This window comes from Orussus abietinus, unplaced genomic scaffold, assembly GCF_000612105.2.
Source record: "Orussus abietinus isolate OABI.00-Male unplaced genomic scaffold, Oabi_2.0 scaffold26, whole genome shotgun sequence".
In the NCBI taxonomy this organism is placed as follows: Eukaryota; Metazoa; Arthropoda; class Insecta; order Hymenoptera; family Orussidae; genus Orussus; species Orussus abietinus.
In genome coordinates this window covers 691,678-717,848 of record NW_019395989.1, presented here as the reverse complement: position 1 = coordinate 717,848, position 26,171 = coordinate 691,678, and the positions used below count along the sequence as shown (strand labels likewise).

Sequence of the window (26,171 nt, the reverse complement as noted above, 5' to 3'; positions counted from 1 at the left end):
CAGCGTGATTAAGAAATGTTAAAATAGTTCATCGTGCACTCAGTTTATTTATGCACCTCTCTATACAGACTTAGTCGAGAACTTATGTTTAACACTCATTTACAAGCAAAATTATCGCAGCCGGAGCTGGATGCGACCATTATGCAAATTCCACCTGGGCTCGATCCCAAGGAGATAAATAAGGGAATAAATAAATAAATAAACACGGGAAGTCGTTCCCAGGCATTCGAGCATGCGCAATGGCCGCATTGTGGCGCGCGCCTAACCGCACTTCGGATGAACAAATGGAGAAGACAACGAGTAAATACGAAAAGGTAAGTAGAAGGCAGAGGGAGGAAGAAGAAGACAGAAAAGTTGACGGAGAGGAACATTCCCCGCAACTTGGACTCGATCCGACACTGATTATGTTCGAGTAAACGTTATCAATCGACCATATCACATCCACCGATCACTCGCTTCGAGTCTGACTCCATCTTGATCATCTTGACCATATTCCAAAATTCCAGGTCCATGGAAAAAAATAAAAGAACCAATTCTCTTGGACCACCAGGGTCCAGATCATCGTTCCAATGACCATTAACCAATTATCCCCTGGTCCATATCTTAAGGGGGTGCGAAAGAGGCATCTGATCAATGGTTCATGAAACTCATCCCATTCACGTTGTAAATATGTAAACTAATCGGTACACCGAGTTTGGAGTAAAAATTGATAAACTAGACCTCTTTGACGGCACTTCCGCATCCCCTTAAACCTCTGCTACCATTCCTCGTTAATACTCTTCCAGGCACAGCGATGAGCAAATTTATGAGCAAAAAAAGCTATTTGCACCATTTTGCTCCTCACTGCCTAGGTGCGTCTTCCAGCTTCTTCGGCAAGGACCCGAGGACGAGTTGTCAGGATCTCTTGAAACCTGCCCTGGTTCCCATGATCCTTGACCCTCGTCCTCCGTTTCACAGCTTCCTGGCGTGCACCAGCTTGTCGATGTCCTGGTAAGTAGCCAACATGGCCTGGTTCTGCCTAAAAGAGTGGTCCTCCCTGGGCAGGTCGCACCCACTGTACATGTCCTCGCAGTTGAGGCCATCCTGGCCATCCTTGGCGGCCTTCATGTACCTGAAGAACCGCAGGACGTCCGGGTTGTCCGAGCTGGGTTTCCGCAGCTCGTTCAGCTCCCTCGACAGCTGAGCCGAGACCAGGTTGGAGTACGGTGCGTACCTGGCAGGACTTCTGTACATCGCGCAAACGGCATACTCCCTGCAGGGCTCGGTGGTGTGTCCCAACCTGGAGAATACGGCATCCAGACGGGACAGAAGAGGCGAGTAGAAGGGGTCGTAGTTGGTCAGGAGCAACGAACTCGAGGGAATCTCGTGGAAAACCTGGAACCGATCGCGGATGTCAGTGTCACGCGATCCAGGACTTGGTCCAGGACCACTTGAGTCCTGGAGAGACCCGAAGAAGAGCCTTCGAGTCTCCTAGGCTTAATAAAAAGACATTAAGAGACTATTTGCTCGATGTCGATTTTCGTGTCAGACCATCGTATGTCTGGAAACTCGACTAAGTGCCCCCTTCCCGCCAGGCGGAATTACCGCAATGACAGTCTTCTCGGCGGATGCGTTTAGACGCGATCCTTCACGGGGAACAAACGGGGCAACTCCGCCTGTTTCAGCTCCGACAATTGTGCTTCTTTGTTCTCGACCGCGCGAGACACGTTCCGGCCTAGAGGAGGCGCCTTAAGGTTGTACGTGCACCGACTGAAACTCTTTTTTCCTCTTCGTCCAGTCTTTAGCGTCCGTTTAGCAGGGACTTCGAAAACTGGGTCCTCGAAAGTGGACATTCTTTGCATAGTACGTGAGCGGAAAGGGGACACCGGAGACCGGTATTTTAGACATGGACTTTCGAGCTCCCGTAGAGGTGGGCTTGGTCCCCGTTAACGAGGAGCCTCTTAAATTAATTACTATAGAATGTAGAAAAGGAAAATCGACGCTGGTCGTCGAGAAAAACGGTCTTCGTCTTGGCCTTCGCGGGATCGGAAAATAAAAGTGACATTTGTGGCGGAAGAGTTCATTCCTTGATTTTTCAGGAACCCTGAAGAGTACCTTGAAGTCCTGCTTCTTGGTGAAGCTGTGATGCATCGCCGAAGACGAGGGTCTGTTGTAGTACCGATCCGACAGTCCATTCATGTGAGAGATCCTGTGGTCGACGTAGCTCAGCCTGGACGCGATTTCTTGGTTCTTTTGATTGGAAGCCATTGTTTCGTCGTACATGGCCGCTGCCGGAAGAGTACCGAGAGGTTGTCGGGTCATGTAGTCCTCGTTGTACAGGTCGGAGTTGTCCTTGAACTCGAAGGTCTCTTCGGGCTGTGCCGTGACACCTTGCGAGGACTGCGCGAAAGAGCTGACACCTGAAGGGAATAATCCTTCTTGATTAACCGAGAAAATTCGCTTGATAAGGGATAAAAAAAATATGAAAACTTGACGTCACTCACTCTTGCCGACGATTTTACCGATGCTGCCGATGATGCTTGGGAGGAAAAGCGCGATGAGGACGCTCTTGATGATCTGGGCGCCGATGATCAGCGGCAACAGCAACTTCTTCAGGCCGAACGCTAGAAAACCAAGTCCGAACCCTGTTAAAAAGGTACTCTTTCCCTGAAAGACGGCTGAAAGCAAAAGTACCGGCCAATTAAAGCGCTGTTAGTCCTGGAAAGCCATGCCGTAGCTCCGCTCCTCGGAAGCTGCGAACCTGAAGAGCCTGACGTGAGCCTGGAGCGGAAAGTGTCGACTGGACCACGCAAAGGGCAAGTAAAAATGGAATTAAAAATGTCCTTGAATCTGCCCAGGCTCGAAATGTCCTGGGAAGAGTTCAGGTCTTCGCGAAAGCCAATAGGAGCGAGAAGCGTGAGCTTTTGGGGACTTTTGCAGATGCTGAAGTGCGGCCACCTCTTCGGGTGCTACCTTACCAAGTGGTACCGAGTTATGCAATGTCACCGGAAGTGGTAATAAGTGCTGGTACCAGATACTTCGTGCCCGGCAGGAATTTCAAGCCAATTAGGAAGAAGCGTTCTCGAAGAACCCCGACATCATGGTTCACCAGGTGATTCCAAGTCCAAGGGACAAAATGACAAATCCGTCTCCTCCAAGAACTCTTTTGGAATTTCCTTTTAAAAAATCACTCGGACCAGGTGAAGCATGCGTCGGGATCCCAGGACAAAAAATCAGTGTTTGGCAGCCAATTGTCGCGAAAAACCAATGGAAGCAATCCGAAGGCATTGTTAGCTCGTTTGCATTGTTAGATCGGGGACGACCCTGGTCGTCCTGGACCAGGTGGGTCCTGAAAACTCTGAGCGAAAAAAATTTCACTGTCGGGTGATTGTTGCTGAGCACTCCTTAAATATAAAAAAATAATTGATGCAACGATAAATCGATAGGCGAGGTCAGGGGGAAGCTCACCTCCGAAGGTCCTAGCCTTCCTGGGAGAGAGCAGCTCCTTCGGGATCTGTATCCTCAGGATGTGCTCCCTGGCATATCGTTCAACCTTGTCCAGAAAAGTTTCGGGACGATCCCCACCCTGAGTGCCGTTTCCTGTTTTCAGGATCTGCACGTATCCTGTCAGGTTGTACGTGTCCAGCTTTGCGAGCCCGTCGACCACCTCTTCGAAGTAGTCCTCGAGGCACTTCGAGGTGAAGTTGACCTCGCACCAGGAAGAGATGTCCTTGGAATCCTTCGGGGAGTCAGGGGCGATCGGGTGCTCCGTGGAGGGACTCTTCGCGTCCTCTTCGGAAGGACTCTTCGCGTCCACCTGGATCAGCTGGGTCGCGTCGAGGTCGAACCTCGAAGGCTTACCCTGAAGAGCGTGGGGATGGTCCTTCGAGTAATCGGTCTCGTTCGCCTGGAGAACCTCGTTCAGCTCCACCCTCTCGGCTTCTTCGGGGTCCTTGATCTCCCTCGTGACGACCTCGACCTTGGACCCCGCGGCTAGACTCGCGAGAGACAAAGTCAGGGCCAAGGTCACGGTCAGGAGCACTGCTCCTCCCACCTCTCTGGTCATCCTCGGTTCCCCTTTCTCTTCAGGGTCTCGTGCAGCTTCCTCGCCGCTCACTGAATCCACTCCTGCACCTTCCGCAGGTACATCGCGCTCCACCTGCTCGAGTCTGCCGCCTGGTACCTGAAGAGAATCCTTCAATTATCCATCTTATCGTCTTAGACTTTCGGTATCATCGATACATCGCGAATAGAAATGGAGGAAAAAAATTCTTTTCCAGCTAGACACCCATCGGATCAATTTTCATGGTCCAGCCTGGTACCTGAAGAGAATCTTAAACTGATGGAAGGATTTTCTGGTGGGTCCTATGGACCACGGGATGATCGGTCTTTCTCAGCCAAGAAAGACGGAATTCGTTCGGAGAACAGATTCGGCTCTCGATCTCGAAGGTGGACCAATTTTCGTGGTCCAGCCCGGCGCCTTTCACCGGGTAACCCATTCGTTCCTCCTCTCCTCTCTTTTATGGTCCACGAGGATCCTCAGGATTCCTCGAGATCAACGAACCCGGCTTTTACATCTATGAGATATTTAACACGACCCGAATAGCTCCTCCACATTTTGGCCAACTTTCATCGGCTCCTCTACATCATACACGGATTTTCTCCACGAAGTTCGTCAAACTCGTACGAAAAGAAATCTGGAATTTATGGAGAGGCAGGTTTTACGAGAATTTTACGTCGGGGAGGAAAAGGTGGTCGCTGGGATTCTCGATTTAGGAAGCTTCGATTAAACGGGTCGATCGAATATGTGTTAATATGTTAGTACATCCGGTATGGAGAACCGGTTGCCGAGCACCATGGAATTCCCGTAAATTGCGGGATAGCCATTGAAATCGCAAGAAACATTGTTCTTCCAGGGAGCTCCAAGTGGGACGGAAAGTCGGCTTTTTGCGCCTTTCAATTACGTTAATTAAATTAACCGCCATTTTTTATCCCGATATGAAATACCGGCTTCTCGTCACAGATCCTGAAAGATTCAGGTGCACGATTTCAAGGTTCCGTTTTCTCTTCCCGGAATTTGACTTTTCGAGATCGACCAACCTTGATGCCGAAGAGCAATTTTTTTTCTATCGCGTTAATCAACCACTATCTGATTTATACTTTGTCTAGTAATCAAAGGCGGTGCGTTTGACAACGGTACCAGTTGTCAATTTGAGAAATAATGGACTTTCATTAAGGATATCGACCGGTACATTGCCGGTGAAGGTACCAGCCTTGAAATCGTACCATTACCTCTTAGCAACTTCTTACTTTAACCAAAAAATATTCTACAAAGCCAAACAACTGCAAACACTTTCCCCAGGTCGTCTCCAAATAAAAATTTACAAGATGAAAATCTAGAAACTTAAGGCGGTTAAAAAATGGCGTCAAACTCTCGTTTCTGAAGCTTTTCTCTGAACTAGGTGCATCGAATCGTTTGAAATTTTACAACATGAATATAGAGGCTATAAGGAAGGTCACCCATGAAATTACCATTTCTAAAATATGCCTATATACATATTAAAAAATATTTAATAAAGGTTAAAATTTCATGAGTGCATCCACGTTCACTTTGCAAAGTTTAAACCGATTCGATGCACCCAGTTCGGGGCAATCGCATCCCCTTAATTATAAAGACGTCTAAAAATGTCCAATTCCCTTTTTCCCCATCTCCGGATACTCACGAGTGTCTCGAGTAGGTCTCATCAACGCGTCCTTCCGTGGTCCATTTATCCGGAAGACACGAGACCGAATCCAAGATGGCCGCCCTGGTCCCGCCGATCGTCCGGACCTCTAAAGAGAATCCAGCGAATCCTGGAATATCGAGGAATACTGGCGATGGAATCGATCCCGGCCTTCTAAAAGGAGGAAAGGCGACAGATCTCGAGGTCTGTTGGTCGTCTTCGGCGGACGACACGGTACTGGCCGATGGCGGCTTCGAATCGTCAGTGGAGGCGCCTATCTAGGTTAGGCGGCCATCCGACCAGGCGTGTATACGTTCCTTCCCTCGACGTTCGTTCCCTGTATAGCTCGGTCCAGGTTGCGACTCAAGTTCAGTCTGGTCTGACCGAGGACAGTTCTTGACACGCGTTGAAAGATGCATCTTTGGGTCTCCGAGTCCGTTTCCGGAAAAACGGTGCTTCGCCGTTCCGCCGATGACTTCCTGTTTGAGACGCCGTTCCAGAGACGAAAACTCCACGAGTCTTTTTTACGGTACCTAGTAACTGTGCAGGTGTTCGCGAGAAATGAAATCCAATGAAAATCCATAGAAAGTAAACACCAATGAACGATTCCTGCCCAAAAATCGAGTATAAACGTGGAATTACTGTTAATTTTCAGCAGTTTTTCAAGACGACGCGAGGGGGTCGTGATCCAAGATGGCGGCGCTCTCCTCCGCGTCCCTCGCTGAGATGGTTGAATGCTGGAATAGTAATGGGCGTAGCAATCCTCGAATGTGCGTTTATAGAAATCGCCGAGATAATGATATCTAATCTTGCCGCGGATAAGTGTATACATGTACGAGTTTACAAACTCTTCTTGTAATCGGAATACGCTTACATAAGTGAGAAACCCGGAATTCCAGCAATTAGGACTCTTTCCCTGGGAGATATCGTGCTAGCCCCTCGGGGAGAAGAAAAAAAGAGACCTGCGGAAAAAGAAGGAACACGAGTTGCGGACTTGCAAAGCGTACACCCATCCCCGACGCCATTGACTCGTCCCCGTTATGTTAATGCGACTTTTTCACTCACCTGACGTGTACGCGAGCTAACGGTCTCCTCGTGTGAGTGCCGGTTGCCGTATCGATGCACTCCGATTCCTACTGTTTTCCCTGATCATTGTAATTCAACGCGATCGCAGGAAATTGAGGCGCGCCGCCATCTTGGATTCATCCTGGCGTCCCCGACGCCGACGCTTCCCCTTCTTGGGGGCGTATTTCTCGATAACGGCTCTTCGGGACTTCGAAACTCACACCGAATGACCGTGGCCGAGAATGTGGGATGCTTTTTCGCGAACGGGGGCCTTTCGTTCGATGTATGTGCCCGGGAATATGCGAATGTATTTCGAAGTGACGCGCGAGGCGTTTCAAGATGGCGGCCGCTCGACTGGCGCGCGCCCAAATCTGTCAGTGGGTCAGTCGAGCGATGAGGCCGATGGACTTCTTTTCCAGATGCGACCTTGGCCCAGGAATCACCTCGTAAAAGCATTTTAAAGGGAAATCGAAACGATGCTGGAGAAAGAAATTTAAATAACTCGAAGGGGACGAGATACATAAATAAATCTCTTCGGGGTATTGTACTGTGATGATGAACTAATACTGAAAAATTAATTAAAAATGGACAAACAACGTATAATACACAGGATGCAGAAAGGAATATATGGCGTAACAATGTATTCGGTGATTTTCACGATAAGTTCGGCCGGATTAATTAATGATCACTATTTTTTATTTAAAAGATAGAAAGTGCTCACCGCGGGGGAATCGCGGTGGCGGCTGGTTCTTTGTTTTTTTCTTCTTCTTTCGTGAAAAATGGCAGAAAGTTTGTCATATTGCGTGATGTCACGTCGACGTTCGTTGTCGAGTTAAGGTAGACTGAAAGTAGATGGAAAATCCCGAGGTGTTATTATGTATTCATGTAATAGTGACAGAGAAATCAGTCCGCGTCTGACTCGAGTAGTCCCGAAAGAAAGTTCTCTGGAAAAAGAAATTCGAGGAGTAAGACTTCTCGAGACAGCAAAAACTATTCCCCCGAAGAGCGTCACGTCGAGACTTCTAATTCTAACTAACGTGTAAACGCAATGTACTAATTCTATCGGCACACAAAATATCGCCTTTCTCTCTTTACGCGCCTCCTGTTAACCATACTCTACTTATTAACGTAAAACCAAACTTTACAGAGTACAATCTAATATTTGGGATGCAAAACAACCTAAATTAGGAATAAATAAACCCTCGTCGTGATTAATCATCGTGATTACCACGAGAAATCCTGAAATTAATGGCGCCCTTGCGGTGGAATTTCGTGCGGTGGAAACTCGAAGACAATTCCAAGGTGTAGGGAAATTATTCGAAATTACGTTTCACTTAGGAATATCGTTATCTCTTCTGCGAGTGATATCAACCATAAGCTCCATGGCCATATCCGCCATAGCCTCCATAACCTTGAAATCCATGGTGGAAGGGATGACCTTGGTAGTCATTCTTGTGGTTCCATTCTTGCTCGTCATGGCCGTAACCTGAATCGGAGTAAAAAAATAATTATGCATTAAATATATACGCTGAGAAGCAATTCAATGAACCAGAGAAATATTTTCTTAATTAAAAGAATAAGTATTTCTCTGGCTCGATGAAATTCTTTTTTTTTGTGTGTACTTTAATATTTAACCTTTTTGTATATTTTTCACTGTTTTAAGAAATAACTCTCGACTCGCTTCCTTTTCCTAGAATTCTTCGCGATTTCTCCCGTAGGCATTCTTAAAGTCTCCTCACGAGAGACTTTAATGACCGGTCACGCACGTCGTGACAGAAACTGTAATCTATGCCGCCGAGAAAATTACCTAATAGGCTAATGCTTATATTGTTCGTCAACCGAGAGTTCGCCATTACCAATTAGAGGTATTACAGGTGCGAATCGTTTAAAGAAAATGACAAGGCTCCCTGTAACCTCCAACCGAAAAACCATCGCGTGATCCTTTTTCATCTCACTTTCCTCCCACCAAATTTAATACCATTGAAATTAAATTTCATATCAAGATGCACCGAGGGAAAAAATGCAACAACGTCATTTGCTAGCACTTTTAACTAGGAAGGAAGTAGAAAATTAAAGTACCTGTCGGGTAGTCAACAGGTGTATCCGCGGCGGTGCTCCACAGATGATGAGGTTGAGGATGAGGCGACCTGCAGATTTTCAGGTGTTTCAAAATGGAGGGCAGCAACAGCGAGCCGAAAACTAGGAACTTCTTGATGAAGTGCACCCCGAAGAGGATCGGCAGGATGAGTAACTTCAGTTTAAACAATTGAATCAGCACGAGGATCGGCAGGATCAAGGACTTCTTCTTCTTGAAGATCCGGTGCTGGTCGGCTGTAAAATAAATACACATAATTGCACGTCCAATTTCGTAACAAGCGTATTAACGTGACCGTTCTTTGCCAATTATTTCTTTTTATGTTTAAAATTACAAGCGTCGACCTTTCGACCGACTACTCGGCCAGGTCGATAATTGTCCGAGGTCTTGAAGTCAAACCAGTCACGGTTAGCCGTAAAGACGCTAATCATAGCCATAAGTGTCTGGAGAAAGCCAAAGTCAACTGCAAGTTACGTGCAAGCGACATCAAGGTGCACGCGACTATTCCTCGACCGAGAAACTCGGAAGTGAAGTTCAAGTGCAAGTAAAGTCGATTTACCGCGTTTTATCGCCATTGACATAAAAGTGCACCCTTTCGATAATATCAAAAAGTTTCAATTAACAAAATATTTCTTTGGTTCAATGAAATTTTTTTTCTCGGAGAGCATTAGCGTTTGTATGTCAGCGGCTAAACGAGTTTCGTAGGTAATCAATCTGAACATGTTAACATGCGAATGTCGCCGATTGAGTTTAAGACATGCAATTCTCCGACCCGTTGCACTTTGCGGTTCAGCGGCCTCCTTAAGCCGCGACTTCCTCAAAGCAGTTTCAACGATGAACGACCACGTCTCGTTAAGTTAATAGCGTATGAACAGCCTCGTATTAAGATGATGTAAACCTCCAAAGCAGTCGATTTAAAAAATTCACTAGAACGTTCCTTTAAAAAAATGTCTTTTTCGAATCGATTTTGGGGTTTCGCATCACCTTAACGTAGCTCCACCGGTACCCACTTTTCCAGCCCCTCTTCTGCAAGTCCCTGATCTCGTCTTCATCGACGACCGTCAAGCCCGTGAAGAAGCTCCTCGCTCCCGAAGAGTGATCCACGGTGTACACCAGTGCTCTCCTGGTGATCATCTCTTCGGCAACATCCCTGAAGAAGTTCAAGGTCTCCTCGACGCCGCTTCCACTCCCCCTTGACCTCTGCACCTTCGGTAGGAACGATTCGCCCGACAGGATGGGAATTTCTATGACCCTCACCGGTCCATATTGGAGGTCCTTAAAAAAAATAATAAAGCGGTATAAACTACACATTACCGCGCGATAATTGTCGGATGAATTATTGAGCTCTTCGGGGTATTTTTTTCACCTTTTCCCTGGCCACGTCGCGCAGCCAACGCACGACTCTGTGTTTCCCACAGGCCAAAGGAGTCCTATGAACCACACAGTCGATCCTGCATCGTTCCACGAAATCATCCTGAGGAAACCTCCCGATATCCGGAACCACGTGTCGGATGCACAGGAGAACCAGAGCCACCCTCTCCAGGAACCTCCCCATCTGGTTTGGAATAGATTTCCTGAAGAATATCCGAGAACAGCCGCACTTAGGACGGCATCGTCGTCGAAGACCTCTTAAACCGTCCCTACGTCTTCAAGAACTTGAAATCCCCGCTTATCTTCACGAAGTAACCATCAGCCCAGAATTCGTCCCCAGGAGTCCATAAACCTAGATTTGCCCTCTTCGGGGTCTTCACTCCATGCCAGAGTTCTCAGGAGTCATCTTGCAGACGCGGCCATTTTGGAGAACGCTGTTCAACCTCGGGGCGTGATCCAGCATCCGGAGCGGAAATATTTCCGCTTCTGGAAGCGTTTCCACCGGTAATCGAGAATCCGAAACGAAGAAGAGGACCTTGAAGCGAAGGTCGGGCGGAAGCGGTACCAAGGCTGCACCACGTGGTTTTGATCCAGGTTGAAGAATTCCGAGCCGGATGGAGATTGATGAACCGTTAAGATTAATTAAACCGAGTGCAGGCGGAATCCGCAGTTTCGGATTAGAAGACTAAGTTTGCGATCACCTTAGATCCCACTGGGCTGCGGGAAGGTGTCATGGCCATATATACGAGAGCCATATAGGTCGGTGGGGATGGACGCCGTTGCTTGGGTCCATCTTGGTGCTCCTTCGGCTGGTCTCCAGGTATTCTACAAGTATCTCACTCTATCTCCGTATAAGTGTATCACTAGGCCTGGACCAGTTTGATCAAGACCGCTGGGTGCACCGGTGCACCGATGCACCGATTCGCTGCAATGGGAGGAAACACCCAACTAGGTGCTTCCTGACCTAGGGGATGGCTCGATCTGCAAAGACCAACCTTTCGCATGATTAAAAGAATTCCATAAACAAAGCAGGGATTTCAACGTCTTCCTCAAGGTGGATCGCCCTGGAAATATCAATCCTATCTTCGTGTCACCATAAATTCGAGATATTTCAACCCCGGATGCTGAGGGCCCCATTTTGAAGAATCTCCACCATGGATTCATCTCCCTGATGTTCCTGGATTATTTTCGAGAGATGTTTTCGATTCGCGGTGCACCTGCAGAACGTCAATGGTCCGCTGGAAGGATAGCAATTTCACCGGTGGACATTTTTCCAGGGGAGCTTAAGATGTAGAATGTCGGCACGGACGTGGAGGATCCGATTGTCGCGGATGGAGATCGTCCCTGATCACGGGATGCTGGGATTCCATGGTAAAAACTGGCGGACTTGCAGCGTGGAGAGTCGCATAAGCGCGGCTAGGAGCAAAGAGCATTAAAACACTTAGGATGTAGCCTCTTTAGCGGGACCGGTTTTGCGTTAGACGAGGCGCCATTGGAATCCCATGGAACATGGTCCCATAGGACGATTATTCAACGGGATGTTACGTACCATTGCAGGCGAAAAGCCAGTTGAACCATGCCCCAAGACCCGATGGGACCTCCTTTCATAACCAATAATCATTCCTAGCCAGATCCGGGTGCACCACTGCAAGTGTCCCATTTTCTGCCAATCTCCCCTCTAAAAAATATTAATATTTTGCAACGTTTTTCATTCGCTTTTTAACACGTTTTCAAATAAAATACAAGACAAATGCAAACATTATACGATTTTAGTTGTTTCACAAATTTAAAAATTCATGATAAATATGGACATTGAGATGAAAATTCATCGAACCGAAGAAATATATTCTTAGTTCAAAGAATAATTATTTCACTTGAATAAACTCACGTGATGATGATAACGAAAAAACGTTCAAAATTGGAGAAAAAAATTCTTCGTCTTGATTCTTGGGTAGGACTTTTACTTTTACCCTAGAGGCCTTGAACAATGCAGCTCCGCAAAATGCATCTGCATCCTGATGCAGTCGGTATCTGGGAACGATCGGAGAACCGTGAGAAATTAATCGAGGAAACGGAGGATAATTATAGAGCGATCGTGGAAATGGAAGTTAATGGGTACCTGCGGTTTTCCGGCCGCGGAAAACGCACTCGTCCAGCAACCCATTAACCCTTTTCGCACAGTGCACTAATCGAGCGACATTAATCGATTATCGCATTGTACACTGCGGTCATGAGTGCCATTTCTGCGGACATGGTGCAATAAGAATAATAAAAGTCGATCATGATCGGCAAATGTGCCAATTTCGAAGACCTATGTATAAAACTGGCTGTCTTATCAAAACCGGTACACGGGAATCTAGGAAGTGCAGAATGCTCTATACATGTCTTACTAATCTCAATTATGCAAGCCTGAAGTGCATAAAGTCGGCCAGCCTGGTGTCCCATAAACTAATTTTTTTTTTTTCCCCCATATCCAACTGGCATTATAAATTACGTGAAACTCGGTTTATGACGAATCGACAGCCGGCATTTTTTTTTTCTCACGGGAACGTCTCTTTTCAACGAGAATCCGGTTTCAATTAAATGCAACCTGTACATGTTCAATCGAGGACAAACCGATCCGGTGAAATAACGTCCCATTAAGTCGATTTTTCCAGCTCAAGTCTGAGAAAAACCACAGAATTGAATGGAAGAATCTTTCTAATTAAAAAAAAAAGAGATTTTTCAATCCCACTCTTTATCATTTCAATTACTCATATCAACGATCTCCTAAGAGTATCCTGATCCAGATTATTAATCACTACCATCGGCGGAGTTAATAAATGCTGGATTCACCAAAATTATGAAACAATTCGGCATAATATATTATATGCATTTCTCTTCTTGCAGTTTCGTCCCTGGAAAATGTTTCGGTATTAAGGATGTGCAAAAAGCGTAATTCTCGGAGTAATTTCCAACGCGAGATGAGGAGCAGTTCATCGGATCGAGGTTTCTGCAATCGGAGCCATTTGGCAGCGTTACGGATGCATTATGATTCGCGAAATGCAACGGATGCACGCAGTCAGTAGTGCACGTCGTAAATAGAAACTGCCTCCATCTTCTGCATTCTGAATGTCGGCGTTCACGCCAATTTCGTCAGTTTCGTTTCACTATGTTTACCTCGCGATGCATATTACCCTACTAATGACGCCATTCTCCTGGAGCGGCGGTTTGCCCATCGAAAAATGAGAAAAGAATCGGCATTTCTTTTAAGGAAATCACCGTTACGCCTAATGAAGAGACCGGAAAAATGCGCCGCCATCTTGGAACTCCCAAAAGTCAAAGAATTCCATTTTTCCGCTTCCCTTCTCTAATATAAGAAATGGCATTAAATTGGCATTTATTTGAAATACTTTTTAAAAGAAACGTCGGGAATATATATCCGATCTCGGCCAAGTGACCGAGAAAAGTGCAAAGTGGGATTTGAAAAATTACGACCTTCGCGAGTTTCGTGTCCGGTCGATTTTATGGCGATTATATCGATTACGTGTGATTGCTGCGAGGAAGATCACAAATGAACATGTTCACTCTGGATCGAGCAACTTAAATTATAAGACTAACGATGGGATGGCAGGTGCTCGTTAGTATTTCTAGATCGACGTTAACGTAGCACATGTGACCTGTTTAATAAGATTGATAAAATAAGTACGTAAATAACGACAATACAAATTGATTCTAGTGTATTGAGCGAAGGATTTTGGTAGATCATTTATCAGTCAGCGGTGTCAGTGCGACCTAAATGGTAAAAAAAAAATGTGCACGTCGAGCAAAGTTCGGTAACGAGATTTCCACCATCTGTCGCGCAGAGAATGTCGGTTCTAGTATGAGGGGATTTATGGAAAAATGGCAAACAGGATGTCGGAGACCGGTCAAGCACCTTATTCTATCCATCACGATAACCTCCTGTTCGATCGAACTGTGTCGATGTCGGCAAATAAAAATTGTCCAGTCTCTTCGTTGAGGCGGCCATTTTGAAAGACACCCTCTTTCCCGCCTGAATTAGGCTGAGGGGTATCACGTGACAAGTGCCCGAGCCGCCCGCATTCTTCACCGAGGACAGGACTGAACGTGTTCACCCGACCCAGCCCGTGAAGAATCTCCCAACTCATCTTTGTCTGCTATTCTGAGTTTAACCTGTCGAAAATGACCACGAAAACTAGCTTATCGGCTGACTAATAATTTAAAAGGTTTGTAATGCGTCGAAATACTTTTATTTCCTCGAAGTTTCACATTTTTTCGACTAATGTACTGCGTAATTCGCCATGAGGTTTCGTCAATAAATTCGTCCCCATCCTAACCTCAAATCGTGTTATCTTCTCCTGAATACCAAAGACGTAATCGAGTTGCCAGTTTGTCCGCCAAATTGAAAAGTTGGTGTCGGTATGACGTGACTTAACTCGAAATCTGGAAGTATGTAACCTTATTTTGGACCAAGGATTTTGGAGTGCCAGATGTAAGAGATTTCTCGTAGACTTACGAGAGTTGAATTGTTGCTGCAGTTCGTCTTTAGTCCAGTTACATGATGTCAGGACAAGCAAGCCATCTCGTCCTAGAAGATCGTACATACTTTGGATATACCTTTCCTTTTTTTCCTTAGGATTATCGGGACTCAAGCTAACCGCGTCGTAAGTGCCCTTATCGTGAGCTATTTTAAAATCTGATTCCAATCGTATGCGGTCGCTCAAAATATCACACACTGTTAATTTAATGTCAGGGTATCCTTTATCATTGGTAACCTCTCGGGCCAAGTCGATAGCTTTTTTAGAATAGTCGATACCAGTCAGGTTCGTAAATCCAGCTTCTGCTAATTTAACCAGCATCATTCCGTTACCGCATCCCACGTCGATAATCTTGTCACTAGTTTGTAGAATTTCTGGACTCGAACTTACCCACCTGTTTGATGGAAAGAAATTTCTCCTCGTTATAACATATTTAAAGCGTTTCCTAAGAACCTGTTAAGAGCAATTTCAGAGTACTTCCCTAATGATACGTAAAGCGCTATCTTCCCCGAACCATATCTCTCCAACATCACCATGACTCTTAAAATTATCAATCTCCACAGAGTATGTTTTCTCCCAACTGTAAAATGCATAGAAGAGATAATCTTAAACATTTCTTTGAGGAGTAATTAGCGACATTTATGATGGTACTTACTATTCCTGAGTGCCCAAAACTGACGGATTTAATTCCCCTGTGCACTCTGTCATCATTAATTTATGATGATTTTAAATATCCGTAAATTTCCAAGAAATAATTCTTCCGAAAAATCTGTCGTTAATATCACGTGTTGAAACCGGTGTGAGAACGTACCTAGGTTATGTGACGGCGACTGCATTTCTAATCACGGAATAGATGCTAACCTAACCTCTTGCAATACCTGAGAATTAAATTGATTCAGTGTGTCATTGCGAATGATTTGACAAATCTGTGTCTCGAAACTAACATATTTTTTCTATCTGAATTGTTGCAATAGTTGCATTCGACTAACTCAGCATGAGGATTGCATATATTTCCAACTTACTCCTTTTTGGTAAGTGAAAAGAACAAATGCAAGTACTGTCATTAGATTATAAAATAATTGAAATGGTTAAATCAAAACGAAACTGGCTACTTTATCATAGGGGTGATAATTTTTTGTCAGAATGAAGAATGAATTGCCTTTACTTTATTTTTGTTGAAAAATTCTAAGTACTCTACAAAAATAATCATTTAAAGGTAAGCAATGTGCGAAAATACAAAATCGCAATGTTCGTCTTGTGGCGACGGCTGCCCAGGTTAAACGACAGGAAGACGTTAAGCCGAAGACAGCGATACTGATGTTGAACATGGGTGGCCCAATTAATATCACCAAAGTGCCTGAATACCTCTTACGTATTATGACCGATCGTGACATGATTCAACTTCCAATGCAAAGGTTTGTTTTATAACAAGTACCTCTGAGATAGATTTGCATCAGAATTATGTAAAGGGTGATTCTATTGACCTTAGTCAATTAGGACCATGGATTGCCAAAAGGCGAACAGCTGATGTACAGAAAAAGTACGAGGAGATCGGAGGTGGCTCACCTATTTTAAAGTGGACTAACAAGCAAGGCGAATTGTTGTGCAAACAGTTAGATAAAATTTCACCAGAAACGGCACCACACAAACACTACGTTGCTTTCCGATACACCGATCCTTTGACAGAAGATGCTCTCAGAGATGTAGAAGCGTAAGTAAGATTGAATATCACTATAAAAAATAAAATATTGGATTAATCTATGATTCTTTTTTAGGGACAACGTTGAACGTATCGTTGTATTCTCACAATATCCTCAGTATAGCTGTGCGACGACAGGATCGAGCTTTAATGTCATACATAATTATTATCAGAAATGGTATGATTTTGTATTTACGATTTTATTTCCTTTTGATACAATTATTTTAATTCTGGCTTATCGACTTTCCATTAGGCCAGTGCCACAAAATATGAAGTGGACTATAATTGACCGATGGGCCACGCATCCACTTCTTGTTGAGACTATTGCAGAGCGAATCAAAGCAGAATTAATTCAATTTCCCAGCAATATAAGAGATGATGTGATAATTCTCTTCTCAGCGCATTCCTTGCCATTAAAGGTTAGACATAAAATATTTTAACTGTTATCGTTAAGTGTCCAGTTTTTTACTTTTTTATCTACAATTTCAGGCAGTGAACAGAGGTGACCCATACCCATCGGAAGTTGGTGCGACGGTGCAACTAGTCATGGAAAAGTTGAAATATTGTAACCCCTACAGTTTAGTCTGGCAGTCGAAGGTAAATAACCAAATAGATTCAGTAAACAAATTTTTTCAATGTATTCAGAATGATTTAATAATTTATTGAACATCGAATAGGTAGGACCATTACCTTGGCTTGAACCATACACTGATGATGCTCTGAAAAATTACGTCAAGCAGGGGAAGAAGAATTTCATTTTAGTTCCCGTTGCTTTCGTAAATGAACACATCGAAACCCTTCACGAGATGGATATCGAATACTGCCATGACTTGGCAAAAGAAGTGAGTCGTTTAAAAATTGAGTGAATATTTTTTATGCTTCATGTATACGTTTTTACAATTTTTAATATTTTCAGCTCGGTATTGAAAACATCAGACGAGCAGCAGCACCGAACGATCATCCACTATTCATACAAGCGATGGCAGACATTGTAGTATCTCGTCTAAGGTCGAACCAACCTGTAAATCCAAAATTCCTCACCCGATGTCCACATTGCGTTAACAAAAACTGTGCAATTAGCAAATCCTGGTATGCGAAGATTTGCAACAAAGTGTAACACCTTTCATAACAAGTTAGGAGTGCGGCATCTATCTCCTATTTATAATAATCTTGCGAAGGTAAAGATTACTTAATGCAACGATTTACAAAAGCGAAGAGATCACAGCATTACATGACAACTTACCAATGACACGGTACCAATTGTTGCCAGCAGCAATCAACGTCAATCATTCTTAACAATTATGGGACGAAAAAGTGCCGTCAAGAGGGATGACGATATATTTTGCTGTGCCGAGTGGTCGGTCTAGAGGCACCTACTTTTTGAAGCATCGTAACCTTTCCTTGTATCATAATCCACAATTTACCACTTCCGTCAAGGAGGAGCGTCAACTGTAAATCATGGAGATGCGCAGAACTTATCGTTACAGATGGCGAGTCAGCTTGTGGTATTACTTCGAGGTTAGTATAATGTACCTTCCGTGCAATTTATGATATAGGAATAAACGCAGTTCATTTTTACCAGTTCCGATTACTGTATATTTCATACACTGAGATATCACTCCGACTCGTGTCAAGACACGAATTGAAATTGGTTAAGCGAACGACGTTTAAAAATTTTCCATTTTTTCCCAATCACATCCCAAATCGAAGCGCATGCTCGAGATCAGCTGCCGCAGCGAGAGGCGTCGCGACGCATCGGCGCTCGGTTTTCAGACGCCCGCCTTAGGTCAGGGCCGTCTCGACCGGGCGCCGGATTTTTATATCCGGCCTCCATTTAATCTTTTCACACGAAATCTTAAAATCTCCATAAAAACCGCGAAACAAAGCCCTACAATCCCTAAAATCCCTCATTCCAGTTCGCGATGCACAATTCTCCCTGTTAAAACGTTACTTTTTAACGAAACATCGAAAAACTATACGACTCGATGATTGCAAACACCCTGTTAAAAGAAATATTATAATCTTATAACATGTTGCAAGAAATTTAGTACATAAGTGTATTAACTCTCCCCGCGCAATTTCACAAAGTTTTAACACGATGTCAAAATTATTAGTCCATTTAGAAATTTCCAATATACGTATGGTAATTCGCTTTTAGGACATGCTTTAATTTTACTACGACCTTATGTACTAAAAGTTCATGATCTTCATGAATATTTCCATCAGGGCACGGTTGCCAATTCATCGAATTTGATAGGTTAGGTTAGTCAAAGTGTAGGAAATCCTGCAAGATGGTGATTTTTTTAATTTAGAATCTTTGGAGGACCAGGAGAGATGTCGAACGTCGGACGGTAGCTGTCAAAGTCAGCTGGTCGCCTAGAAGGAGGGCCGGGTGCGCGCGCATACGGCCCTGGCGGCGCCGCTGGCGCCTATATAACGGGGCCATGGCGGGTCGGGGCGCTCAGTATGTGTCATGCTTCGGTCGCGAGACGGTCTGTGATGGCGGCTCGCGTGCGCTTGAAGATGGGCCGCGGCGTTGCGGCTCTTCCCCTGGTGCTTCTGGTCGCCCTGTGCAGAGCCGGGGACACGGAGGGGGCCTTCGAGCGGCGTCACTGCAGCCACCAGCACCCACGGCCGCACGAGGTTAGTCGGAACAGTCGACGCGGCGACGGGCGAGAGCGAGACGGGACACGCACCCGAGAGAGGGTCTCCGCGCGACGGGCCGGCGACCCTAACCTCTCTACGAGTCGCGTCCCCTCGGGAGCGGCCAGTCGATAAACGCGCGTACCCGCGGCGAGGAGATCCCTTTTTTTCGACCCCCTCGTCCCCCGACCCCACGGTGCACCTGCAACCACCACGTGCTCCGGTCGGTCGACCTTGACAACCTCCAACCTCTCCGGTCGACCTTGCTTTCATTTTTTTTTTCTTTTCAATTTTTAAGGTCTAGGGATTTCGGACACCTCCAGGAACACCCGAAAATCCAGTTTATCCGATCGACTTTTGCAAGTGGCAGTTTTGTGTAGGACTTTTAAGTGTGAACCATAACGCGAGTTCGCGAGGATGCGACAAATTTTGGATGCGGAGAGAAATCCGGAAGAACTCAAGAATTGGGTCCCTGGAGCCACGTGGTCGGCGTCTCGTGGACCTGCGCCGGAGGATCGATGTTTTCGCTCTTGTATTTGCTTCTTTTCGGGGTTAAGGGGATTGCGCATTCCGTAGTTGTAATTTGCGAATCACTGCCTCGAAACCTTGGGTTGACCTGGGGGGGGAGGTGTTGCTCTCGAAATTAGGGAATTATGGAAAATGCCCTTATGGCTGGAACTCCGCTATTCTATAAATAATAGGGGCCGCAGTTTCGCGTCGCAAAGTCCGCTTCCCTAGGGACTAGTACCCCGGAGTTCCTAACGGGGTACCAGCCTTATGGCGCGAGTCGCCAATCTAACCTCAAAGTGCACCCTTCCGGGTAACCTCGCAAGTTTAACGCTCATGGCGCCCGCCCAGCGCCCGACTTCACGCCGCTCGTTTACCGTCCATAAACACCCCTCTGATATAATAAAACATTAACGCCAACGGGGGCAAACTTCACGCGGAATTCCCCTCCCCGGGGAGGGCCGGAGCGAAATCGGAGAAGAAGCGAGCGGGATATCGATGTCCTATTTTTTTAAAACCCTTTAGTCCCGGCCGAAGTCGGCACTTGTAAAACGAGGATATATCGTCGCCCGGCATTAAACGGGTTAAACCTCTTGAAAATCGACTTGAGCGGGAATTTCGAATATTTAAAAATTCACGAGAAACTTCCCGATCGGCGGATAACAATCAAGAGTAAATTGAGAATACTCGAAATGTATCGTACTAGGAGGCAGAAAATTTCTATCTCGTTTCGGGGACTTTGAGGTAATCGCAAGTGTAAATTCCGCTCGTGGCAAAGTTCGGAGGAAGTCGAATAGGCACGGAATTTGTCGCGACGTCTCGTTTTATGGATATCGAGGGATCATGGGAAGTGTAAACCTCCACTCGCGGTAAGAGGCCGATACTCGGAAGTAAGAGGGGTTCCGGAAGTAGGAGTGCCCCCCCCCCCCTCCCCGGGAAATGCACTTACTCGTGCCATATCGGCCACAAGGCTCGTATCCTAATATCAAAGTGCACTTCCTAGGGGAGGCAACTCCCTAGCTCGCCGGGCTTACGGCCATATTGGCCAGGCTTAAGTTTGTTTACGCCGGTTGTTTACGTCCTCGCGAAACAGGAGCGCGTCTTATCGGCCGCGGGGGGCATAATTCGGCTTAACGCGCTGGTGACTTTACCCTGATAAGGACGGACGGTGATAAGGGGTTACACCTCTCCCTTGCCATTCCCAAGTGAGCCTACCACCTGGACAAAGTCCCATCACCTAGAATAATTATTTTGAGAACTGTCAGGTGAGAAAGTTAGGATTTAAGCGAGAACAATTGGCATCGTCGAGGGTGGGGACCTTCCTTGTAGCTTGTATGGTAGCGTTGTAACGTTTGAGACGATTCGGTGTACTCGGTTTTTTTTTTTTCCATTTCGACATATGGCCGAAATTCGTCCGACCGTGCAGGCAATATTCGACCAAACGTCGGGACCTTTAGGCGCTCTTGGGAGCCAAAGGATTAATTTTTTAATCGCGTATATGTCGTGGGGTACGGAGCTCTTCGTCGACCGACAAGGCGCGCCTACTCCCGGGCGTACCTGGAGGCATTGGCCGACCCTGAGAAAAGAGAAGTCGGCAGCGAGTAGGGCAGCGGGTGCGCGCGCATAACGAGGCGCGTGCGCGACGTAATCGGCGACCGTGGCTTTCGCGGCGACCTTTATCGCTCTCGGCTGAAACGCTCGTTAAAGCGAAGCGGAGTCGCCGGTTTCCCCGCGGGACCCTCGAAAACTCCTTTTTGCCCCCGGGCTCGGTTTCGACACCGCTCGGCCGACTGTTTTCTCCTTTTTCCCCCGCGCGTTGGCGAAAAAACAAAATGGCCGCGCGAGAGGAAGAAAGGAAAGAGGAGAAGAAAAAAAAAATATTGAGCCGACCGCTCGCTTCTTTCAAACTCTCCCGTTGGTAAATTTCTGCCCCCGTTAACTCCCGCACGCGGGTGTATATAATTTTCGATCGAACCGCCTCCCCTCTTCCGATACGCAGCGGCGCTAAATGGTAATTAGCAATTAGCAATTAGCGATTACGAACGCACTCGCTTCGGGGGTTGCGCTCTCCAGTGCCATCCATCCGTTTCAATTTCCGAGTATTAATAGACGAGAGCCACTGCCAGCTCCGGACACTTCCGGAGACCTACGTGCACCTCTGCATCCCTCCACCTGTATGCACCTGCACTTGCGCATCCTCACATGCGCGAGCGTCCACTTTTCCTCGTTTGGGTTATGCACTTAATGATATACAATTGTATATTATTCGGGCGACTCGCCTTTTCTTTCTCCTCGGGGTGACTTACGCAATTTACGGGGAAATTATCGCGGCCCCGTTTCTCGGTTCTCCAAAATGGCGGAGAGAGAAGAAAAGGAGGAGGGCCCACTTTGCGTCGCTTACGCAAATTGCCCGGCTCGGATTTTTTCTTTCATCCGTTTCTAAAGTCTCGCGAAGAGTGTCTCGAAGCCGAGGCTTTCGTGGATTCGCGTTCTTTTTCGAAAATCCTCCGGGACGATTCTCGTTTTTCTCGAAATTTGAGCCCCCTCGAGGAGTGCTCTCGGTCCCTTTTTTTAATTTTTTTTTTTTACGGCTAAATTAAATATATGAAAAAGGGTGAATCTCGAGTTTCGAGTTACTTTTCGGTCCGGGTTTTCTTTCCGCGTTGGGCGATTCAATTTTAACTCGAGCTCGTCGAACGAGGACTCGCACGTTCGCCGGATTAATTGCGGATCGATCCCGCGGCTCGGATCTCTCTCTCGGTCCCGTGGATCGGCCCCTCGCTCCGTCTCGCTCGCACTCGTGGCGGCGCCTTCCGCTCGCCGACCCGCCCGAGAGGGCTCTCCCGAGAGTATATAATTAGTTCCCCGAAATGGAACTCGCGCAATTATACGCCTCCCGGCCCTGGGAGCGTAGTTATTGCACGGTGCAGATAGCAAAAACATCGTTGATGAAAATGATCGTTAATTAGCGCCGGCGTGTCTCCCGGTTAATTGCGGCGCGCTTTGGTCGAGATTCGGCCGCCCGGCCACGCGAATCTCGACCGAACCGCGCCTTTTAATTCCCCGCAGGGTAGGATTTAATCGTCGCGCCGAAATCTCCCGCTGAAAGGGGCGGCCGCGCTAATTACGAGGGCTGCATTCAGAAAAGAATATATAGAGTGGACGAGTAAGTTTACAATTTGGAAAGTCCTCCCGGGTACGATTAGGTCGAGTTTCGCGGGACCGGGCGAACGAATCTTGACCTAAGCGTTTCTACAATGGCACGGTGAATTTCCCGAAACATTGGGAAAATGTTTAACCCAGGTTGAAACTCGTAGTATCGAGTTTTCCAAAAGGAAAGAGAAGGGGAGGGAGGGGGGAAACAAAAACGTCTGAAAAAAATTCCCACCTTCACAGGGCGCTTTTCCAGGGGGGTGGAGAGGAATCTCGCGGAAACGGAGGAGAGAGTAAAGGAAAAAGCCGAAGAGCGAGTTTTTCCTGGCGATCCTCCGGCGTTTCCGCCCCCCCCCCCCCCGTCGACCCCGTTTCCGGTTCCCGGCCTTTAAATCGCGGAAAGTTGGTAGGACGCGAGAATTATCGGCGGTCCGTGCGGCTGCGGAATCGGGTGCGGAGGGACGGTGATTTCTTCCTCCCCTCTGTGTAGCTCCGGGTCGACGGAGGCGGCCCGACTTCCGGTTCCGATGGGACCCCGGAAGCGGAATGCGCATTAGGCGCCTCCACCCCGCCCACGCGGCTCCGGCTGTCAGGTGCATATTTCCGCCGATAATAATGTACGGAGCACCTGGGGCCCCCGCGGCCGTCGTAAAGTCGCATGATTCACGGTATGAAAAGAGCAGCGCCCGGAAAAAGGGAAATAAAGCCGGAACTGGGGGAGGGGGGGCAGGGAAAAGAAGAGCGAAGAGATACGTCCCCTCCGCGCGGGTCGGCTCGCCGATAGGATCCGTTTTACGGTGCCGTAAAACCTCTTGCTCTTCCGTGTTAACCGGGTTTTTCTTTATTTTTTTTTTTTTTTTTCTTTATATTTTAAACGCTATTCTTTAGTTCGCCCCCCACTGGGGTGGCGTCGATTTAAGGGAGGGTGGATTGGGGGATCTGTCGAATTATTCTCTTCCGTTTATTTTGGATTTTGTCGTATTTTTTAATTTTTTGTCGATTTTTTCGACGGCGAGGGACGCGGCTGCGTCTCGGACAAGTGCATAAGCCGAGCGCCGAGTCTCTTTACTACGGGCATGGCTCGGTCGGTTATTTCGTTTCGGTTAGATGACCAGTGCCGCGGTTAAGAGATTTTTGTACTCTTTTAAGGTACGTCGGGAGTTTTATTAGTTTATTCTCTGGTCATTTGAGACCGGGACGGGGGTAATTGGCTCGTGTGGCGGCGAGCGAATCGATTCGATTGGTCAGTCGGCGATCCCGAATTCCCCTTTATCAGCCGGATTACGGCGTGTACGACAATCTTGCTGACGATTACGCCTTCCTGGGCCCCGTTTCCGGGTCAGGTTGCGAACGATGTCGGGCCAGCTAAGTGCATAACGCGCATGCACTTAACGAGGACGGGTGCATCGAATATGTCGGGAGTGCAGCCGAGTCGAGTCGTCGTTAAGGACGACGGCCATTAGCTGCACGCGCGGACGCAAATGCAATTGTAATTCCAGGAGGTGACCGTAACGAGGAACGAAGTGTCGCCCCGTTGGGAAGAAAAAAAAAAAGAAAAAAAAACACCATCCCCCCTTTTAGTTAATTATAAAATATCGAAATTAATTCCACTTATTCTACCTGGTTAGATTAAGTAATGAACCTGGACACACGATAGGGGAATTAATTAACGCGCAACCGGAGGGCTGTAATTAATGTACCGCCTTTCGCGATTTCAACGTTAGAGCAAATCGGCGGAATGCTGCGGTCACCCTGGCCATATTTGCGGTGCCACGAGGAACATGGGTCCAGGAAACCAAAGACGTATAGAACGTCGACGTCGTGTTAGCCTGGTCAGCTGAGCAATTAGGTGGAGGGCTGTAATCACGGAGCTCGCCTGGACCCCGAGCTCCAGATTTCTCGCCGTAACTTTTTTCTTCACCCTTCACCCTAAAAAATTCCACTTCCTTTTATCACGCCGTTCGTTGGAATATCTATGATTACATGAGTGTACATGCGTATGTACTAATTTTTTTTTTTTGCTTTTTATCTCCGTTATCGGGAATACGCCTATCTCGAAACAAGCGAATCCGCTATCGAGGGGGTTATATGCTTCGAGGGAATTTCAGGTTATGTTCGCCATTTTCCAACCAGACCTTGTTACCGGGTCGTTTCGTAGAGGGAGGGAATTGCGATGAATCGGTATATATATCGCGTTGTTGTGTAATTTACGCTTTTATACGCGTTTCCACGGTGATGCGCTGATTTTCGATCCATCGAACGAGGAAATGTACGTCGAGAGGATTTCGAGGGCGGTGCGCGAGACTTCGGCAAACATTTGCGAGCTATCGAACCACGAGTCAAGTCGAACCATGGCGCGATTAATTATCCGCCGAGTTTGCATCCGGCGTTAACCCGACTCTCGATAATCGATCGATCCGATTGCCCGGCATCGATTCGCCTCTTCGTTCCTGGCATTACTGACGTTCGATCGTTCGCCCTAATCGTCCTTTCGAGATCGAGTAATCGAGTTAGCGAGGCTAGATTATCGTAGTAATAACCGACTATACACGGGGCGACTCGTTATTTCCGCAATTAAATCGACTTCTACTCCGAGATGAAAACTTTTTATAAAATTCGTACTCGATTGAATTCAATGGAACATTTCTTAGGAATTATGAGAATTCACTTAATTCGAGGGAAAATAATGATTCCTCGGGTTGGGAAAAAATTTCCTTGCTTCGTTGAATTTTTTCTTTGTTTTTTTTTTTTTTTTCTTACTGTAGCGACAAATCGCAGAAATTAAATTGTCGGCATTGAATTGTTAGATTTTCTCCGATTTATTTATAATTTCAAGCCGAACGTTGAGAGAAAAATTATTCGAGACGAAAATGTGAATTTCGTGAGAGTCCTGGGGGACTTTCCCCTTCACCGGCGGGACCTCATCGCCGTGGGGGGGAAACGCCCCCGTGACACGAACCGGGCGTTGATTTTACACGGGCCGCGCGGAAAGTTGGCGGGGAAGTTTCCGCAGCCACGGGCCGCGGGCCCTGGAAAACAGCGTTCCCGTGGAAAAACTTATTCCGCCCTGGCCGCAACTTCTCCCCGCTCTCGCGCTTTACAATGCCGCGCCTTCGCGTTTTCCGCACGTCTTTGGACCTGTATGCGTACATACGCGGGTACATACGCACTCCGTACATGTATCCAAGATCGCGGGGAAAGGGGGCAAAATAAACTTGGAGAGATTAATGCACCGTCCCTCTTCCGTCAGTACGGAAGAGAGGGGGCGGAATCGGGACAAATATCCGGAGAGGATGTAGGACCAGGATGCGTTTTTATTTTCCCTCGTTCCTTTTCATTTTTTTTTTTTTTTTCTTCCTCGTCTTATCCTGGGAAGTCAATAAAATCCATCCCTTCGT

The 26,171-nt window shown here is 46.7% G+C and overlaps 5 protein-coding genes and 1 long non-coding RNA gene across 11 annotated transcripts in view; 2 read left to right on the top strand and 4 right to left on the bottom strand.

The window, feature by feature from the left end:
• Positions 1–68: 68 nt before the first annotated feature.
• On the bottom strand, positions 69–5,890 carry LOC105703587. Its single transcript, XM_023434014.1, has 5 exons — positions 5,703–5,890; positions 3,448–4,162; positions 2,484–2,657; positions 2,095–2,399; positions 69–1,374 (listed from the first exon to the last, which is right to left on the bottom strand). The coding sequence occupies exons 2-5, from the start codon at positions 4,043–4,045 to the stop codon at positions 952–954; spliced, it is 1,500 nt and encodes a 499-aa protein (XP_023289782.1). The 5' UTR covers positions 4,046–4,162; positions 5,703–5,890; the 3' UTR covers positions 69–951.
• Positions 5,891–8,134: 2,244 nt separating this feature from the next.
• Positions 8,135–10,417, bottom strand: LOC105703586. The gene is made up of 4 exons (XM_023434001.1): positions 10,229–10,417; positions 9,847–10,137; positions 8,847–9,090; positions 8,135–8,253 (listed from the first exon to the last, which is right to left on the bottom strand). Exons 1-4 carry the CDS (start codon positions 10,415–10,417, stop codon positions 8,135–8,137), a joined length of 843 nt encoding a protein of 280 aa, XP_023289769.1.
• Positions 10,418–14,358: 3,941 nt separating this feature from the next.
• Positions 14,359–18,051, top strand: LOC105703767 (ferrochelatase, mitochondrial). 6 transcript variants are annotated; one of them, XM_023434015.1, is made up of 9 exons: positions 14,359–14,459; positions 15,746–15,802; positions 15,988–16,186; positions 16,261–16,482; positions 16,547–16,648; positions 16,724–16,889; positions 16,960–17,067; positions 17,148–17,312; positions 17,387–17,587. In XM_023434015.1, the coding sequence occupies exons 2-9, from the start codon at positions 15,766–15,768 to the stop codon at positions 17,585–17,587; spliced, it is 1,200 nt and encodes a 399-aa protein (XP_023289783.1). In that variant the 5' UTR covers positions 14,359–14,459; positions 15,746–15,765. The 6 variants fall into 6 exon arrangements, 2 of the variants coding, with proteins under 2 accessions (XP_023289783.1, XP_012287835.1); XR_001104394.2 differs by lacking the exon at positions 15,746–15,802 and adding an exon at positions 17,744–18,051 and having other exon boundaries at positions 14,363–14,459; positions 17,387–17,648; XR_001104392.2 differs by lacking the exon at positions 14,359–14,459 and adding an exon at positions 17,744–18,051 and having other exon boundaries at positions 15,672–15,802; positions 17,387–17,648.
• LOC105703768 (EEF1A lysine methyltransferase 2) lies at positions 14,468–15,562 on the bottom strand. The gene is made up of 4 exons (XM_012432413.2): positions 15,427–15,562; positions 15,253–15,351; positions 14,750–15,165; positions 14,468–14,676 (listed from the first exon to the last, which is right to left on the bottom strand). The coding sequence occupies exons 1-4, from the start codon at positions 15,480–15,482 to the stop codon at positions 14,582–14,584; spliced, it is 666 nt and encodes a 221-aa protein (XP_012287836.1). The 5' UTR covers positions 15,483–15,562; the 3' UTR covers positions 14,468–14,581.
• On the bottom strand, positions 17,329–17,820 carry LOC111674302. The gene is made up of 2 exons (XR_002762348.1): positions 17,714–17,820; positions 17,329–17,489 (listed from the first exon to the last, which is right to left on the bottom strand). It is a non-coding gene; the product is annotated as an uncharacterized LOC111674302 (long non-coding RNA).
• An 885-nt stretch (positions 18,052–18,936) lies between the features above and the next one.
• LOC105703751 (leishmanolysin-like peptidase) overlaps positions 18,937–26,171 on the top strand; it is a 137,277-nt gene continuing 130,042 nt past the window's right edge. Inside the window, exon 1 of the mRNA XM_012432384.2 lies at positions 18,937–19,113. Within this exon, the coding sequence (XP_012287807.2) occupies positions 18,937–19,113 (177 nt within the window). The remainder of the gene's footprint in view (positions 19,114–26,171) is intronic.